We start from the raw sequence: 19,275 nt of genomic DNA, 5'->3' as shown, positions 1-19,275 counted from the left end.
ATTAATATTAAAAATATATTATGTATGTTAATATCATTTAAATTTAATTACATATCCTATCAAAAAATTTTTAAAATAATGTTTGGATTAATAAAATTGATTTATACGTTCGCACCAATTTAATTATATATGTAATAGTTACTGACTTTTAATTATTCAATATATATTTATTATTTCATAATATGTAAGAACATATAATACATAAAATAATTTATATATATAATGTTTATCCCGCGCAAGACGCGGTTCTTAATCTAGTGTTAATGTTATTCTAGAAACTGTGTACCAATAATTTCCGTTTTCTTTATTTATCTTGCAGCTATTTTGGTCGCTTACACGCTTGTGACATGGGTTAGCTTTTACTTGATTGGGTTAAGACCAGGTGTGACTGTTGTCTTAAAAAGGTATAAAGACATGGCTATTAGTTGGTGCAAGGTGATTTATAATTGGAGGTGTTATCTTTGAATATATATATATATATGTGTGTGTAAATGATATGCATCTTTAATTAGGTCTTTTAAATATAGAAAACAAATGATAAACTTTGCATAAAAGAGAGGTACCCACTTATCAAGCAGTACCCATGATACATTTTTAAAATGTATATGTGAAATTTGAGATAGAAAAACACTATTAGGGGGGAAAGCTGAATTGCCTTTGGCTTTTGATACTGATTTGTCACCACATGCATTCCACTTCGCACTACAAAAATCCACTTTGGACCATTAAATTCTTGCCTCTACTACAAAGAAAAGCATACACATTCCTCATACTCCCCATATAATTTCACCTCTCACTTCCTTCCATAGACTTACATAAACATCTTTTGGTAAGTTCCTTTGTTTTTTTTTTTTGTTATCCAAAGAAAAAAAATATCAAGACAAGACTGTGTGTATATTGAGTATGAGAAGTGGAGGGTGTAGTGTCCAGCAATCCCTCACGCATGAGGCTGCAAACATGGTGAAACAAGCCATAGCCTTGGCTAGACGGCGAGGGCATGCTCAGGTCACGCCTCTCCATGTGGCTAGCACCATGCTCTCTGCTTCCACAGGTTTACTCAGAACAGCTTGCCTCCAATCCAACACTCATCCTCTTCAATGCAGAGCACTTGAGCTCTGTTTCAACGTCTCTCTCAACCGCCTCCCAACTTCCACAGGGAGTCCTATGTTGGTCCCTTGTATATCTAACGCTCTCGTTGCAGCTTTCAAGCGTGCACAGGCTCACCTGCGGCGTGGCTCCCTCGAGAACCAGCAACAACCAATCTTAGCCGTCAAGATTGACCCTGAGCAGCTTGTAATCTCCATTCTTGATGATCCTGGTGTCAGCAGAGTGATGAGAGAGGCTGGTTTCTCAAGTCCCCACGTGAAGAGCAAGGTGGAGCAATCCGTGTCTTTGATGATCTCCTCCAAGAAACCTAAACTAACTTCTGCAGTAAGGAACAAAGATGTCATAAACGGTGTAGACAATCTGGTGGATGAGAGGAGGGAGACCTTCAGGTAACGTCTCTTCTTGTGAAACTACTTAGGTTTGGTCATGAAACTTTCACAGACACACACACACAAACACTGTAAGATCTAACTCAATATCTTAATCACTATACTTTGTTTCAAATAGTGAGATCGAAAACGGGACCGTTCTAGAATGCTCAATGAAGACAAGCAGTACAGTGACCACTGCTCTGCCAGCGTGGCTTCAGAAGTACATGAACGAGAACCAAAGTGACAGAACTGTGAGTTTTGACCTAACCCTTCTCATTAGAGATACTAGTTCTTGATGTCCTAAGATTTGGTGTTGTTTTGGATTTGTCAGGATTTAGATAACTCAATCTCTGATTCAGTATACAAAAGACCATCTGAGAAAACTCTAGACCTTTCTTCTCTTTCTCCTTCCTCTTCTTCCGATACTTATGCTCATACAAGAGAGGTGGAGTATCCCTCAAGGTTTAATGAGTTGAATGATGAAAACCTAAGAACTCTATGTGATGCCTTGAGAAGCAAGGCACAAAAGCAGAAGGATGTGATCCCTGATATCTCAAAAGCTATCTTAAGTTGTAGGTCAAGATCAGCACCTAGGAAGCTTAGCAACGAGAACCGAAAAGAAGAAACATGGTTACTTTTCCAAGGTGTGGATGTTGAGGCTAAAGAGAAGATAGGTAGAGAGTTGGCAGAGCTTGTGTTTGGGTCTCAGAACAGTTTTGTCTCAATTAACTTGAGAGACAAGAAAAGGAGGAGAGATGAAGATAGCTTGAGCTACACTCAGAGATTGTTTGAAGCTGTGTCTTGTGATCCACACAGAGTGTTCTTCCTGGAAGATATAGGGGAAGCTGACTATTTATGTCAGATGGGTTTCAAGAAAGCCATTGAGAGAGGAAGAGTCCAAAGTGAAAATGGTGAAGATGCTTTGCTTAGAGACGCCATAGTGATCTTGTGCTGTGTAAGATTTATCTCGAGATCAAGAAGTTGTTCACCTCCAGAAGAAGAGAGAAAGATGAGGAGTTCTTGTATATCTCTCGATCTAAACCTCTCTCTCCATCATGATGGTGATGATGGACATTGCAGTGATCATATTGGATTACTTGACGCTGTAGATGCACACATTCTTTTCAGCAGGTCGGCAATATGATCATTCATAGACATGATCTTGCTACATATGGTCAGGGTCATGTGTTACTTCTCCTTGCGACATTTTTCTGGCTCAATCGTGTAGTTAGGATGCTTAGGAACTTTGTACAGGGGGTATGTTAACAAAGTTAATCCAAATCATAATTTAATTTCTCTTTAGATATCCAACTTATTAGTCTAAACCTTTGAATTGATGGTACTAAATACTAAAATTAGTAAAAAAAAAATCCTCTAGACTATATTTGCGAAGTAATTTTGCCACATGTCATCTTTACAATCAATTTCACAAAACAAATATGACATGGCTACTGAAATTGATGACATGGCTTCCGAAAAAATATGACATGGATAATTTTATTTAATGTTGATTTATATTTTTGGCAAACTTATTAGAATATGGTAATAATTCATATATTACATTTAATATTGATATTTTTTTTTGGTAAACTTTTTTTAAATATGGTAATAGCTCATACATCATCTATAAAATAAATATATTCATATATAACATTTCAAATTTTGAAATATTATTACTTTTGTATAATTATACAATTTGTATTACCAAAGCTTTCAAAAATTACTACAATTTTTTTTAAAAAAAATTAAATATCTAATTGTAAGATCATTAGTTTCTTATATATCTAAAAAATTTATAAATATTGTTTAGGCTAAATTTTTGATAATTATATAATTTTATATCATTTTTATTAGTTTTATACAAATTGATTTAATATATATCAAATATATATTAAATATTAGTAAGAAAATAGTAAAATCTATAATATTTATTATTTTTAAATATAAGTTAGATTTAAAAAATTTCTTACTGCACATAGTGCATGAAAACACCTAGTTCATAAAAAAAAGAGTAAAATTTATTTACATTCGATTGTAATTACCAATTTACCATTTATTACTCCATTTTAGTTTTATCAACAAAGAAAAGGCCTCAAGATAGAACAAAAGAATGACCATGTGCCAATGTCAATATATTTGACATAGCAAATGGTATCATAATCCTGTTTTAGCTCATTTACGTCCTATTAATTTTTTATATTATCCGACAGATATATAGTAAAGTCCTCGAATATCAACTTTATACTTCCACCGCCGGAAAAGAAAATGGTTGATAAGTATGACGGTATATATTCAATATCTGGCTTTTCTAATTGCTCTCAAATTATAGTATAAAAATGATCCATGACTTAAGAGATGCACAAAGGGGAAGTTAATATTTCTAAGGAACAAATAAAAATGAAGTAGACTAGACCAAAGAAAATCAAAGGATCACTACTTTTTCACATGTTTCGAATAATATTCGACTTGCATAAACAAATAGCTAGGCAAGCAAAAAGGAAATTGTTTACTTCCTTTGCTTCCTCACTTTAGAAAGGTATGGGACTAGGCTGAGTAAGATATAATTCTTTTAAGAAAAATAATTAAAAGTAAAAGGTTAGCCCATGAAAAGAAGGGTTAAGTAGGAAACAAGAGGTATCATATGCTTTAGAATATATAAAACATAAATTAAGTGTACTAAAACATTATGGCCAAAGAAGGGGGCTACTAAAACATTATGGCCAAAGAAGGGGGCTTTGTCGTATATGGAATAATCTCATAACGGATACTGAGGTCGTCGTGACAATATCGAAAATGTGTATTCTATAATATTCATCAACAGTAAGACACTAAGACCACTTTATATAAACGTAAAAGCATACAATTTGAAATTAGTAGTGGCAGGCTCATAGTTTCCTCTGAAAGCCAAGACAGCTTTGATTGATGTTTAAGAATTCAACAAACTTCATCAATGTTTCGAGGGATTGTTGATTTTGTCAAACCCATTATTGTAAGTTGTTTCGGCTATTGGTTAAAAAAAAGGGTCCATTCTGGAAAATCATTTTTAACAAGGGTCCAAAAAAACAAAACTAATGTGTAAGTACTTTTAAAAGGGTTTAAATATTTATTTAATTTTTCCCCTATTGAGCTCTGTTTATATTAGGTCAGGGGTGCGGTGGAACCGTGGAAGTTGACGCGTTTATTTGAAGTTTGACAGAAATTTTTATGCAATTTTACTCCAGCTTACGAAAGATAACAACTAACCACAGAACTAGAACTTCCGGATAGTTCTACTGGGCGATCAATACCTTTAAATGCAAAAAAAAGCTAACACTTGCTCATGGCCCCCGCCCATAAGATCTTCGTTACTGACAAACGACTGAATAAAGAAATAATTTGTCAATAATTCAAAGAATTTCTTAATTAGTCTACTAATGGTAGATAAGCTAAAACAATACCGTTACGTTTTTCTCAAATTGTACAAAAATGTCAAGTAATCTCCGGTTTGAAATGTGGAGCAAACCAATCGCGGGCCGCCACGATTCAGTGGGGCCCGCGAACAGTGTAAGAAACTCACTAAAATCGGTTCTTAATTAGTAGTTTTTGTAAACGATCCTTAAGGGTTTTGTGGGGGCCCACGCACTAAGAAACCCACTAAGGATCCCGGATAATCATGCTCTTAGTAGCCGACGCTATTTGAAAAATGTATATTAATAAACTACATAAAATAATGTTTTATTTATATATAACAATGAACACGGGAAGATGAGTACATATGTATACAAAAAGGCTCTGTAGAAAATAAGTCGTAATGTTGCATAGAAAAAAAATAATAATAAACGAACCAATACGTATGGTGGAATGGAACATGATGAAACCAAAGACTTAAAAATCGAAGTCGCACTTGAGAGGGAGAACGGTAGCGGAGGTTGTAGTTCCGTTGAACGTACTTAAAGGAAGCCTTATATCATCGCAGTTAACCTTAGGCTTAGTCCTCCGAGACTTCAAGTCCCCAAGCTTAAACCTAACCCTAAGCCTAAATTTGATCTCAATATTGTAAACCCCGGAGATTCTCTCCTCGTTGTAAGTCCGTAACTCTCCGGCGTTAAAGATAACAAGGTTTTGGCCTTGGAACATTGGTCTGAGAACGGTCGTGTTCTTGTGTCCTTGGTAGAAAGGAGGTAACGTGGTGGAACTAAACCGCTTTCCATCGTAGTAGGCATGAGCGTCGATCCTGTCGTAGTAGACTCCGATTCTCTTGTTAGGGTTGCGGACAGGAACTGTGAGGGCTAGGTTATACCTTAAAATGTTGTCCGGGGAAGTGTGTTCAAAGCGCGTAAGAGACGCTTCGGTCACGTGAAACTTGATGGCGCGAGGACGGACTATGAGCCAGAAGATAAGAGCGGCTATGCCAAGGATGACAATAATGGCTATGATGACTTTGACAACGAAGCTGAGGAGGCAGCAGCCACAACCGCGGCTGTGCCCGGGTCGGCGGAAGTAGCCTTTGGGAGCCGGTGGTGGGACTGATGGACCGTAGAAGGCACCGTTGAGAGGTTGCTCAGCCATGTTTCAGGTTGTGGAGGTTAGAATTAATGGGATATACGACTAATGCAAGTCCTCTTTATATACTCGTTTTCGTATGCGTTGGTCAAATTAAGGTATTGTCACGTCACGCGGTGAGTTGAATGAATATTTGACCAAAGAATATTATGCAATTGTAGGCTTGTGATGTTGCTCAATAACTTCAATAAAGAGTATTTCGTGAAAGATATTTTTTATCACAGAAAAACATATGTTATGACTTTTTGATCTCTCGTCGTACGTACATTGGTTCTCATGTAACATAATTGATATATAAAGTGTTCTAGAACACCCTCTCAGAAAAGATATTCACGTGCAGAATTTCTTTCCCAGACACAGCTCCCGAGAGAGGTTCTTGCCCGTTAGGTTTCTGGTGTACTCCTAAGTTGACTTTCTTCTTTTGGCATCAGATCTCTGTTTTTCCTCTGCTTTTCCACTGCAACGTTTTGAAAAGTTTCCTCTTCGAGCATAACCTGTTGGATAATCAACTACTCCTCGTCGGTACACACCGGATGCGTCCCCCGCGAAGTCACCGGAGCTCGCTGCCGTCACGGTCATCCCCTTCACCGGCTATGGACTACCTTTCCCCTCAAACTCTGCAGCTAGTGGAGAATGTCTGCTGTCTAGAACAGTAGAAGCCAGCCGAGACAAGGGTAGGGTCGACGTTGACTCCTCTACCACCAGCCTCCACCGGGACTGCGACAAACCTCGACTTCAACACCTCCCAACAAGTACTCTGATAATCTGCTGGAGTATTTTCTCCTTCTAAGTGTGTAACTTACTTCACCTGTACCAAGTTGTTATTTTGGTCTGCCGTCTCGTACACTAGCTCAGTAATGAAACGTTTCAGTGCTGAGGAAAAAGGTAAAAGCACTCTCCTAGGCTTACCAGAACAGAGGAGAATGCGTATAAAAGCCCCTGAACTTGATACAAGTGCTCTCATCCAAGAAAACTTCCTCACTCTGATAGGAAGGCTCACCAACCCTAGGGAGCAAAACATGACTGCTGTCCTCCCGTACCTGACTAAGAAATGGAACCTTGTGGGCCAGATACATGGTTCGGACCTAGGTAATCATTGCTTCCAGTTCGCTTCCAAGATGAGAAGGAAATGAAAAAAGTGCTGGACAACAGGCCTTACCAGGTCGGACGGTGGATGATTATTCTTCAAAGGTGGGAACCAATTATCTCACCTACTTTTCCCTCTCAGATCCTTTTTTGGATTACACTCAGAGGAATCCCGCTTCACTTCTGGCACGAGAAAGTAATAATGGATATTGGGCAGGAGCTTGGATAACTAGACCACTACATTCTCACCAAAACATCAGCAAGAGTTCGGGTTTTTATTGATGGACTAAAACCCCTGCCACAGGATACAGTTCTAGAGTTCTCTTCAGGCGAAGAGTGCATTGTTACCTTCTCTTATGAGAAGCTGGAAAATTTCTGCTCCTACTGCCTTAAGCTAACTCATCTTGAAAGCTATTGCCCTGATAAATGCCAGCGTACTTCAGCATCCCTAGATATGGATGTTCCCCCTCCACGTCAAAGAGAGAATAACAAGCAGAGGCTACACGTGAACGACAAACTCCACCAACTGTCCCCCTTTGACTCAGGAAATGCGGAGGTCTCCGTTCATTTTAAAGGAGAAAAAACCGAGTTTAAACAGAGACCCGACAGGCATGGAAAACCTTTTGGAGAGAGAGTATCTTTCAACCCGGCTCGAGGCCTACCGTTGAGGAATAAAATCACACCAGCGATGACGACTGACAGAGGTAATTATGAAGGTATCAGGCGTGGTCCCCCTTTACGGAACTCTTACACCTCCACCTCGCCCGCTCAACCTTTGTTTAGAGGTGAGGACCCTCGATACCATGGATAGCGCCGTCGAAAGAAATCTCCTGAGTATCAATGGCGAAGGCTAGAGAGGGAACATTCTGAAGCCGCACCGAGAAGCGGAGCCAGAATATCCAGTCCAGCACAGACCCCCTCTCGAACGCAACTTAGATATAGTGGATTTCTCACAGCATCTTCCCCCGGTGCCATCAACTGAAGAGGTTATGGAAGAGCTAAGAGAAGCAACACTCCAATACACAATGTGTGCTGATCCCACTGAAAGCGCAGCGCGTAGACAGCGGGTCCTCCAAAGCGATGCTTCTGGACTAATGGAGGAAACAGCGGCGTCAATCATCAAAACGGCCAGGACTGCTCAAATATTGGCTGCTCAGGCTAATGCCGCCAACGCTGCAAACCTCGCAATGACTGAAGAAAGACATGGTCTTCAAATGGGGACAATTGCTACAACTACTACTGAGAAACAAACCAGTACATACATACTGTTACCGCCTGAACATGAGGCACCCCAGTCTGCACCAACACAACCTACCAGGAGAAGAGGGCGTCAGACAAAGACGAATCCAAGAGACTTGCACATCAGTCCAAAGGTCTATCGTGGCTCGAGCTCTAGGATGCGAAACCTTGTACGAGGGATCACCTCACCAAAACAAACAGCAAAACAAACAGCTAGACGAACCACGACAAGCATACCCACGACAAGCAGAGACGTGGCAATTACGGTACCACCGCGACCGAGTATTGTTCCACCGAGCAAGAGACAGCGTCGGGATTTTCCCAGGCTGTCGCCTCCTCTTCCTTAATCCTTAGCAACCCTGAGTTGGAACTGTTGTGGTTTGGGAAATCCCATAACAGTCCAACGGATCAAAGAGATTCAGAAGAGGATCTCGCCAAATATAATTTTCCTATCGGAGACCAAAAACTTGATGACTTCGTTCTCAAGGAACTTAGCTGCCTAGACTCCTTCAAACACTTCCTGCTGCCTCCGATCAGACCTGGGAGTGGAGGTCTAGCGCTCTTCTGGGATCAAGATGTGGATCTACAAATACTTTCCTCAACAAAGAACTACATTGATACCCATATATCTTATAAGGGTCGGTCTTTCCATTCTATGTTTATCTACGGTGAACCTGAAATAGCTAACAGAGCATCATTCTGGGATCACATCTCTAGCTTCACCACAAACAGAGACACTCCTTGGATGGTAACAGGAGATTTAAATGAGATCGTTGATAACAGCGAGAAGAGTGGAGGGCCACTCAGAGCAGAAGGATCGTTTTGTACCTTCCGCAACTTCATATCTCAAGCCAATCTGTTTGACTTGAAACATACGGGCAATTTTTTCTCCTGGAGAGGCAAAAGACACAACCACTTAATCCACTGCAGACTTGGTCAGATGCGTACCCATCTGGGAGGTGTCACTACTTAGATTTTGAGGGATCTGATCACCGACCCATCATCTCCTATATAGATCCAAACCAGAAAAAGGGGAAGAGACTATTCAGATATGATAGGAGGTTAAAGGAGGTTCCCGAGATCAAGATAATCATCGAAGAGGTTTGGAATGCTAGGCCAAACAACACCACTCAGCAACGCCTCTCTGATTGTCGACATGCCATCTCGCAATGGTCAAAACAGCATTACAACAATAACAAAATACACATCGCCAAGTTGAAAGAGGAAATAAATGAGACTATGGCAAAGACTGATGGGGATGATGCAGTTATTTCCAGACTCAACGCTGAGCTACTCCTGGCTTACAAAAAGGAGGAAGAATTCTGGAGACAGCGAAGTAGGCTTACGTGGCTAGCAGCGGGAGACAAAAATTCAGGTTACTTCCATGCTGTCTGCAAAGGGAAGCGAGCTCGGAATCGCATCTCAGTGTTAGAAAATGCTTCGGGAGTATCCCTGTTTGAAGAGGATCAGATTGTATGTGAGATTACAAATTATTTCCAATATATTTTCTCTTCTGTGGACGTCTCAGAGTCATCCCCGACCTCAGCTTCTATTGTTGATCAAGCAATTACACCATCTGTTTCTGAGGATATGAACGAACAGCTAACCTTGGTTCCAACAGTACCGGAAATAAGAGATGCTTTGTTCTCGATCCATCCGGATAAAGCGCCAGGTCCGGATGGATTCTCGGCCTGCTTCTTTCATTCTAACTGGGAAGCAGTGAGACCGGCTATTACTAGGGACGTTCAACAGTTCTTCAGGTCCGGCATCCTACCCGACGGTATCAACGCAACCATGTGAGACTGATCCCAAAAATTCAAGGACCAAAATTGGTTTCAGACTACAGACCGATAGCTCTCTGCAACGTGGTCTATAAATTGATATCAGAGATCATTACTCTCAGGCTCAAACCGATTCTACACGGGCTTATCTCAGAAAACCAGTCGGAGTTTGTCCCCGGAAGAGCCATCTCTGATAACGTGCTGATTACGCATGAGATCCTCCACTTCCTCAAGATATCTAGCGCTGTCAAACAATTCAAGATGGCAGTAAAAACGGATATGAGCAAGGCTTACGATCGACTAGAATGGGAGTTTATTAGACTAGTCCTTGCTCGGATGGGTTTCTGCGAGAGCTTCATCGAGCTGATCATGACTTGTACATCGACTGTCACCTATACTTATCTGATGAATGACACTGCTCTAGGCTCCGTTATCCCTTCCCGGGGTATAAGACAAGGCGACCCGCTGTCACCATATATCTTTATATTATGTGGGGAGGTGCTATCGGGGTTGTGTAAGCGAGCCCACGAGTCTGGAAGTATGGCTGGCATTCGTGTAGCTGTGAAAGCACCGCGGGTAAACCATCTCCTATTCGCGGATGACACTATGTTCTTCCTAAAATCAGATGATCAAAGTTGTGCTACTCTTGTGATCATCTTACAGCAGTATAAGATCGCTTCAGGGCAAAAAATTAATACAAGCAAGTCTGCCATTACCTTCTCTGAGAAAACAACTCAGGAGACTCGATCTAGAGTCAAAATTTTCCTTGGTATCGCTAATGAGGGAGGCGTAGGCAAATATTTGGGTCTCCCCGAACATTTTGGGCGTACGAAGAAGGATTTATTTACCTCTATAGTTGACAGGATCCAGCAGCAAGCACGTTCTTGGCCTAATCGGTTTCTATCGAGTGCCGGAAAGATGGTCATGTTAAAATCGGTCCTCACTGCCTCGCCAAATCACGCTATGTCCTGATTCCAACTTCCCGTGAGTCTTTGCAAAAGGATCCAATCGGCACTCACGAGATTCTGGTGGGATGCCAATGAAACTTGGAGGGTTGGGTTTTCGGGACATCCAACTCTTCAATCAAGCCTTGTTGGCAAAGCAGTCTTGGAGAATAATGAAGAATCCACAATGCCTTATGGCCCGGATTTTGCAGGGTAAATATTGCCAAAAGGAACCGATCACCTCAGTAAAACCCAGTGCAGCAGCTTCACACGGTTGGCGGGGGATTTTACTAGGCAGGGACCTTATCGTTAGCAAACTAGGCAAAGCAATCGGTGATGGTAATACGGTACGGGTGTGGAGAGACGCTTGGATCAAATCTGACTCGTTCATCACTCCAGTTGGCCCAACAAGAGAAGAAGATCAAGAACTCGTTGTCTCTGACCTTTTCTTACTAGGAACAACAACATGGAATGTTCGGAAAGTACATGAGCTTTTCCCGGTACAAGCAAATGACATCCTCTGCATGAGACCTAGCTCCCTGGGCGCTGCGGATAAACTGATCTGGACTCCAACAAAGTCAGGAGACTACTCTACGAAGTCTGGATACTACTCAGCAGTGGAGATGGATAGGCCTTTGAACCCAATCAACCCGGCTCACGCTTTTAACTGGATTAAAAATGTTTGGTCTACCAAAATGGCTCCAAAGATTCAAGTGTTCTTGTGGAAAGTAATGCAGGGAGCCCTACCGCTCGGAGCTACCCTACAAAGACGTGGGTTACTCGCTAGCTCAGTGGTGTGTACGAGGTGCGGGGAGGAAGAAACAGCTGCACATCTCTTCCTGCACTGTCAGTTTACGAGGAGAGTCTGGGAGACACTCCCACTTACAGATCCAGTCGACCCTTCCAGATTCGACTCGTTTAGTATGGCAATCTCCAGCACCCCAGGTATGACCTGTCTCCCACCATCTGGAGTCACTATTGACCTGTTTCCGTGGCTCTGCTGGTGTTTATGGACAGCTCGAAACTCGCGCATCTTCGAGAATTTTAACCTCTCAGCGATTGAGATTGGAAGCAAGGCTGTGCGGCTAGCAAGAGAATGGCAAAACGCCCAACCACTGAAACCATAGCACCGTGCACTGCAGCCTATCCCCCGTAGAATTTCCATTAACAGAGAGGACGTGGTGATATGTCACTCTGATGCAGCATGGTCCTCACATACCAAAGCAGCGGGTTGTGGGTGGTGGTTCTCCAATACAGCAAGAACTAAACTCGGGCAGGGCTCCTCGACAGAACAATACGTGGCATCACCCCTCATGGCGGAAGCGATCGCGGTTAGGGAAGCTCTCCTCCACGCAAAGACACTCCATTTCACCAAAATCTGCTTGAAGTCAGATAATCAAGTGCTTATCAACGCACTTTCCTCGAAGATACATCCGGTGGAGATTTATGGACTCAATTTGGATATCGAGGCTCTATCAGCTACCTTTTCTTTTCTGCATTTTTCCTTTATCCCTCGCCGTTTAAACTCTGTTGCGGATCTTATTGCTAAGTCTGCAACTTGTAACACTTACTCTGTCTTGCCGCTTTAGGCTTTAGCTTTCAATGAAGTATTTGGTTGTTCAAAAAAAAAAAGTGTTCTAGAACTTAGGGGAGCTTGTGACGATTAGTATTAATTAGATTGCTGCATTTGCTTACAATATTATAAGACAGAATCATGAAATTAAAGTACTTGAAATTGTGATAAATTCTGAAAACTATCTTTGATGGATTCTAATAAAAGTGGTAACAACAAAAGTCTAACATGTCTAGAAAGTAATTAAACTTACGGTTTAGGCCGAAGTTCAGACCTCACCAGTCGATCTAATGTGGACCCAAGTTGGGATTTCAAAGCACCCACAAAAATCTTTGTAATATACAAACCTAGATCGGGATTCTGCTGAACAAATGATTTTTATCCATTGGAGTTAACGATTTCTTCCATGTGTGATACGACAAAGAATGTCGCCCAACCCTTCAAATGGTTGTCTGAAAGGATCGTGGACATCTCAAGAATGTTGAGAATGTTGCTCACACTCATAGTCGATACAAGATGGTCTCTGCAAAGCTCTTGGAGATATGGTATTTCATATTTGTCAGCAGCAAGATAGAGCGCTCGAGTGTGTTAGCTTGTGGGACTCAAAATCCCGCTATAGAAGAACTCGAGGAGAGCCTTGTCAGGAATAGTGATTGATTTCTCTACTGAATTTTTGCATTCATCAGAGTCTAACATGTAGCTAAACACTTTCGACTTCACTGCCTGTGGGACTCCACGCTTTCTTGCCTCCACGCGTCCGTAGGAGGAACAATCTTACGGCGTGCAGACTCCACCGCTTTGGCACCTATGATCTGGTGCATGCATTGAGTGAAATGGATTGGGTTCCTCCTTCCACGCAACGCCGGTTTGGCTCTGATCACGTGGTGGAGAACACACTTCGTGCACTAGCGGCTCTCCCCACTGCGCCTCCATCTGTGTCTGTCTCTTCCCTTTTGCCTAACGATGTTCTATCATCGTGTGCAATATTTGTTCATCTTGTTACTAACTCTTTACGATGTGGCGATATATTCATATCTTGTATCACAAGGGTAATCTTTTCTTTTAGTGTTTGATAAGTTGATGAAAACTACAAATATAAAATAAATTAACTAATCATAATTAAGCTGAATTTTAAACGATTCAAATAGAACAAAATTCTAACTAAAACAAGCATTGTCAACAATATAACGATTTTTAAAAAAATATAAATATATTTTAAAATGACATGAGAATCCAATTTAATAGAAACAGACATATATAATAGTATCACATGTTTTTTTTTGGTTAAGAAAAATATTACTTGCAGATGACAAAAAAAAAAAAAAAAAATATTACTTGCAAGAATTTTGTTTTGGGTGTGGTATTCTAATTTTTTTTAGTGGCAAGTACATATTTTCATATGCTTTGTTTTAATTTTTTGAACATAATAATAATTGGTGTTCTTTTAATAAATCTTACAAAACCAATATTATTATTTCATCATCTCGTTATTTTAAAATTGGATATTTTTTTAGTTACAGAAATTCTCGTTTCCGTCCCCATTAGTTTTAATTTTTAATAATTAGATGTCTTTATGGATGAAACTCTGCATAAACATGGATGAGGTCACTATTAATTTAAGCATTTTCTGACCCTAAACACATTTAAAATCGACCAACCGAAAATGATTTAAACATTAAAATCAAAAGATTTAAGCATTAAAATCAAAAGATATAAAATATCGCTTGTTGCAAATAGCACATGCCCCTCCAACAACAAAACAAAGAGCGGATTCGACAGAGGAGCTGTCATCTCCATTGAAGTCTTTGAATCTTCCCTTCTCCGATGATAACTTCTTTCTCTACTTGGTAAACAACAACAACAACATTTCCAATTATCTCCATTGATAAGATTCCTTTAAAGCTTGGTACTCTCTAATTAAATTAAAAATAAATCATCTGTGAAAATTAAATCATCTGTGAAAAGACCTTTAGCATAACATGCATCTTTAAAAGTTGCATACGCAACACCATCGATAGTTAAACAGTCCTTAAGACTGGCAGGTGATGTGTGAGAATGTTTAAAAGTAACTTTAAATAATAAGACTCCTAGACGATAGTTGGTTTATGATAACGATCATGAACTATATAAAAGTAAATTATGATCTGTTCTACTTGACCAGGGGTTGGGCTTCTGCCCAACTGGTTTACATGGTGGGCTATAACAGAAGATTGGTCCACCCTCTGGCATTAGTCGGAAGATATTCCAAACTCGGATCAGGCAGTATGGTACGCTTTCGGGCTAGTCCACTCTGTAGCACTAAGTGCGTTCTTCCCGAGACCGACCAGATCAGCCGATAGGGTTTATCAAAAAAAAAAAAATTTATGATCTGTTTATCACCAAGGATCATCAAGATCACTAAAACAAATTCAAAAACTTACAGTAGTGAGATTAAGTGTATACCTAATGGGTTGGATAGCTCTCGATATAGCAAAGCCCCATGAGTATCTGAGCATATCAAAATCCATCGGACCACCTAATAGAGAGTTTAGGAATTATAATAAATATTACAAATGTTAGTAGTTTAAACATTAGAAATTTTTAGCCGAACAATCGGCTTTCATGTTCTTTTCTTTTCCCCTTTTTAATTAAATGAGTGTTTCAAAAAAAAAAAAAACATTAGAAATTTTAATTAGTTGTGAAACTTTATACAAAAATGTTTAATTGTTTGTATGGTAATATAGATTAGCTTAGTTAGTTCTAGGATTAATTTTCTTTTAAAAACTTTAATTAAATAAATGAAAATTCAAAGACCAACAACCAATCAAATTAAGAGAATTAATTCTAAACTTCACCTATGAATGACATTTAAGCGTCACTGAAAAATGAATGATTTTCTTAAAATTGTATATTTGACTGTTTTGCATTCGTTGGACACATTTAAAAAAAAATATATATATATATAGTGAGTATAACAAAATATTATTAGGTTTAGGTTAATTAGTTTTTTGTAATCTATAATTTATTTTATCCACTATTAATATAAATATGTTAAATCGTTTATATATTTCTACCATACCATATGTATTTATTTAAATTTCTATAATGTAATCTATGATATTTAATTGTTTCTATAAACAAATTATGTTAATTATTCTATTTTAAAATGTTTAATTGTTTGTATGGTAGTATAGATTAGATTCGGAAGAGTATTAGTTTTCTTTTTAAAACTTTAATTAAATAAATAAAAATTCAAATACCAACAACCAATCAAATTAAAAAAATTAATTCTAAACTTCACTTATGAATGACACTTAAGCACAAGTCATTTAAGTGACTTCTCACTTAATATATAGTAGGATTAGCAAAAAGATTGAAGTTTGATTCATCCATTATGACGAACACAAGATCTTGGAAATCTCTTTAAGAAATCAAACTTAGAGTTCAATTCATAATAATGGTATTTATACAAGTTTGGATCAAATTTTGGTAAAAATAGGCTTAAATGGGCTCGTCTTAAATTCATACTGACCATTTAAAAAGCTCCACTTATACAATTAATGGAGATATTACACTTACCCACTTTATAATACTAGATGTTTTAAAATCTGAGAATCGTAAAATTGATATTTCCCGATGGTAATAGTCCCCACCTTCCACCTCATGTTGCGCCCATCTGCACGTATCAACATGAAGAAGTAACAATTTAAGTTGCTGAACACAACAAGAGAAGAAGAAGAAACAAAAGGTGTACTATATAACCTAATATACTATTGGGACCGTTCTAATTTTGTTGTCTTCATTTTCACCCGACATTTCCTCAAGCGACTTTCCCTTAGCTTCAGGCACCAAGAAAGTGAAGAGAAAACCAAGAAGTTAACCACCCCTAACACAATAAGTGAGTTCCTGACCCCAGTCCCTGGAGGGTATCCTGCATCAGTCTTGTCCTTGTCAGGACTTTGGGACAAGTACAAGAACCCAAAAGCACCAACTATTGCACCTACTTTTCCTGATGCTGCAGAGATACCATGGCAAGTGGATCTAAACCGGGCCGGGAAGATTTCGGCCGGTACGATAAAGGTTGTAGCATTAGGTCCAAAGTTGGCGAAAAAGAATGTTAACGAGTACATGATAACAAAACCGATCCGGTTCTCCTTGTGAGTCCAGTGGTTGTAGGGTATAGCCAGAGCAAACATAAAAACCATCATGAAGAAAAATCCCATTATCTGAATCGTGAATCTTAACGTCGATGAACGCAACTGTGAACCAGTAACCAGGCACCGCGCTACACAAGGCTATGATGGTTTGTGCACATGCGATCTTGAACACTTCTTGAATCTCGTTCATGGTTTGAGCCGGAGGAATCCACCCGATTGCGCTGTAAATATCCTTTTGAAAGAGGTTTTGACTGAAGAAAGCAATGTCGAGGAGGAACCAGGTTGATGTAGTGCCGAGCAAATGAAGCCCATGACGCTTCATAAATTCCTTGGGAAACAAGGAAAACTCTTTGGTCTCCACTTCCTGCTTTTCTGTCTCTATCTGCACTTGCAGAACCCTAGACATGTCTGAAGCAGCTTGCTTTACATCTTTAGCAACCAAAGCTGTGTATCTCGCGGTTTCCGGCATCTTGGACCGTGAGTAATACGTCATTGCGGCAGGGATAGCACCAACCATCAAGATTATACGTCATACAAAATCTGCTTGAGATACCGTGGATCTCAAGGCATCATCCGCATAGGCCCGGCGCAGGGAACTTAGCTTCAAAAACAGATTAAATAATTATAGCAAAGATACCACCAGCCATGATTCCAAACCCTTGCATCGCGAAAACCGCAGCAATAAACGCTCCACGAGTCTTCTTGTTAGCGTATTCAGACATGATCGTTGCGGATAAAGGATAGTCACCACCGATCCCAAACCCTAGCCAAAACCTAAAAAAACATAGCGTGGACATCACGGCTTTTGGCTCGTGCCCGAAAGAGAGACCGGAGGCTACGGAGCAAATGACCATGACCATCAACGTCATACCATAAACTTTCTTCCTCCCGAGCTTATCACCAAGCCACCCAAAAAAGAGCTGACCGACGATGGTCCCACAGAAGGCAACGCCGTTAACGGCAGCAGCAACGTTAGGAGGGAGAGTGCCAGGCTTCGGAGAGCCTTCCAAGTGAGATGCAAAAGAGATCGTAAGCGTCGGTGAAGAATCCCATTCCGGCAATTATAATCGCTGTAAAATGGTACCATTGCGTCTTTGCCACATCAAGTGCATTCAACACTTGTAACTGATCACTTGCCATTCGTCTTCAGCTCTGTAGTTTCACTAAAAATTCCGTATTAGTAACTTGCTAACATTCTTGAGTGTTATAAGATTGACTTATGAATCATATAATTTTAGAAGCAAACAGAATTAAACATTTAAACTCTACTTTAATTTTATTTTATTTTCTCGTATCGTTGATCTCACACTCACTATCCATGAAGTTTGTTGACGTAATACTTAAAAGAGCATGTTGACCAAACCTGAAGAAGGAGGTAATTGGCAATTTTAGAGCCATTGATAAACTACATGAGTATACTCTACTCTTGTTACTCCCAAAGGTTGACTTGTGACATCTAAATCTGAACACGAGGATACAAAACACTAATGTGAGTGAGACTGCAAGTTGTTTGTAATTGCTCACAGATTTACTCATCAAACTAAACATTTCCTCTTATATAATTAGGACATTATATTTTTCCTGTCTATTGAAGTAACATTATTTTCGTCATTTGTTTATTTGTGAATCATTTGATTTATGCACCCAAAAAATGTCTTGTATTCATGAAGAGATAAATTCCAACAAATACGTTTTAAGAGAACTAATCCTAATTAATGATCCAAGAAAGTTGGAAAACACAATTTGATTAAAAAGTAATAGGTAATAAGAAAAACACAAGCAAATGAAGCTCAGATTGATCCATAATCACTACTCGCACCAAACCGAAACAGAAGAGGCAGAGTAAACAACATAACCAAAGAAAACGATATCGGGCTAACTAACATGATTATGCATCCATCCATAAACATGAGTCAATAGAGATACTTAATTACATGAATATACAACCTTCTATATACGCGTGTGGGATCTGATCTGATCTAGTGTTTAAAGTATATGTCAAAAGAGTGTAGAGGGGAAGCCTTCTGAAACGGTCATTTATAAGTGACTCTATTCCATTTTACTTTGTTTAGGTGCTATTAGAACTGGTTGCTTCTGTTTTACCGTAATTTATTCTTTTATTATCTAAAAAACAGCTCTTCCACTATGATAACGAGTTTTTATTTTCTTACATGTACAGATGTACTTGACCATCGATTGTTTTAATATACGGAGCTTTGAAATGCTTGGAAAACGCAAATATTTAAAATTTTGGGATCTTCTCCATTTAACACAATCACTAGATACACATCCCCTGGCATTCAGTTTATCAAACCCATTTCTGAAATAACTACTCTCTCGGTTCCTAAAAACAGGATGTTTTACAAAATTTTGATGTTCCAATATATAAGATGTTTTCATTTTTCTACGTAACTTTTACTTTATTAAAAACTGTATACCCAATCATATTTTAATAATTTATTTTATAATTGGTTGAATACCATTAATTTATAGTTT

General features: G+C 39.3%; 2 protein-coding genes and 1 pseudogene across 2 annotated transcripts; 1 reads left to right on the top strand and 2 right to left on the bottom strand.

Moving 5' to 3' along the window:
- Nucleotides 1-687: 687 nt before the first annotated feature.
- Nucleotides 688-2,773, top strand: LOC106339825. The gene is made up of 3 exons (XM_013778699.1): nt 688-1,496; nt 1,615-1,729; nt 1,810-2,773. Exons 1-3 carry the CDS (start codon nt 904-906, stop codon nt 2,620-2,622), a joined length of 1,521 nt encoding a protein of 506 aa, XP_013634153.1. The 5' UTR covers nt 688-903; the 3' UTR covers nt 2,623-2,773.
- A 2,466-nt stretch (nt 2,774-5,239) lies between these two features.
- Nucleotides 5,240-6,070, bottom strand: LOC106340273 (protein YLS9). Its single transcript, XM_013779151.1, has one exon. The coding sequence runs from the start codon at nt 6,024-6,026 to the stop codon at nt 5,343-5,345; it is 684 nt and encodes a 227-aa protein (XP_013634605.1). The 5' UTR covers nt 6,027-6,070; the 3' UTR covers nt 5,240-5,342.
- A 10,213-nt stretch (nt 6,071-16,283) lies between these two features.
- LOC106339131 lies at nt 16,284-18,793 on the bottom strand (annotated as a pseudogene).
- Between the last annotated feature and the right edge of the window lie 482 nt (nt 18,794-19,275).

This window comes from Brassica oleracea, chromosome C4 (assembly GCF_000695525.1).
Source record: "Brassica oleracea var. oleracea cultivar TO1000 chromosome C4, BOL, whole genome shotgun sequence".
NCBI classification, from domain to species: domain Eukaryota; kingdom Viridiplantae; phylum Streptophyta; class Magnoliopsida; order Brassicales; family Brassicaceae; genus Brassica; species Brassica oleracea.
The sequence above is the reverse complement of the archived record's forward strand: the minus strand, read 5'-3'. Positions and strand labels throughout refer to the sequence as shown.

What these genes read in the sequence shown, in the direction of transcription:
- LOC106339825 (XM_013778699.1), top strand. Translation starts at nt 904, where the DNA reads ATGAGAAGTGGAGGGTGTAGTGTCCAGCAATCCCTCACGCATGAGGCT. An exon ending in GAGAGGAGGGAGACCTTCAG is followed by an intron (nt 1,497 to 1,614) that starts GTAACGTCTCTT and finishes TGTTTCAAATAG; the next exon opens with TGAGATCGAAAACGGGACCG. An exon ending in AGAACCAAAGTGACAGAACT is followed by an intron (nt 1,730 to 1,809) that starts GTGAGTTTTGAC and finishes TGGATTTGTCAG; the next exon opens with GATTTAGATAACTCAATCTC.
- LOC106340273 (XM_013779151.1), bottom strand. Translation starts at nt 6,026, where the DNA reads ATGGCTGAGCAACCTCTCAACGGTGCCTTCTACGGTCCATCAGTCCCA.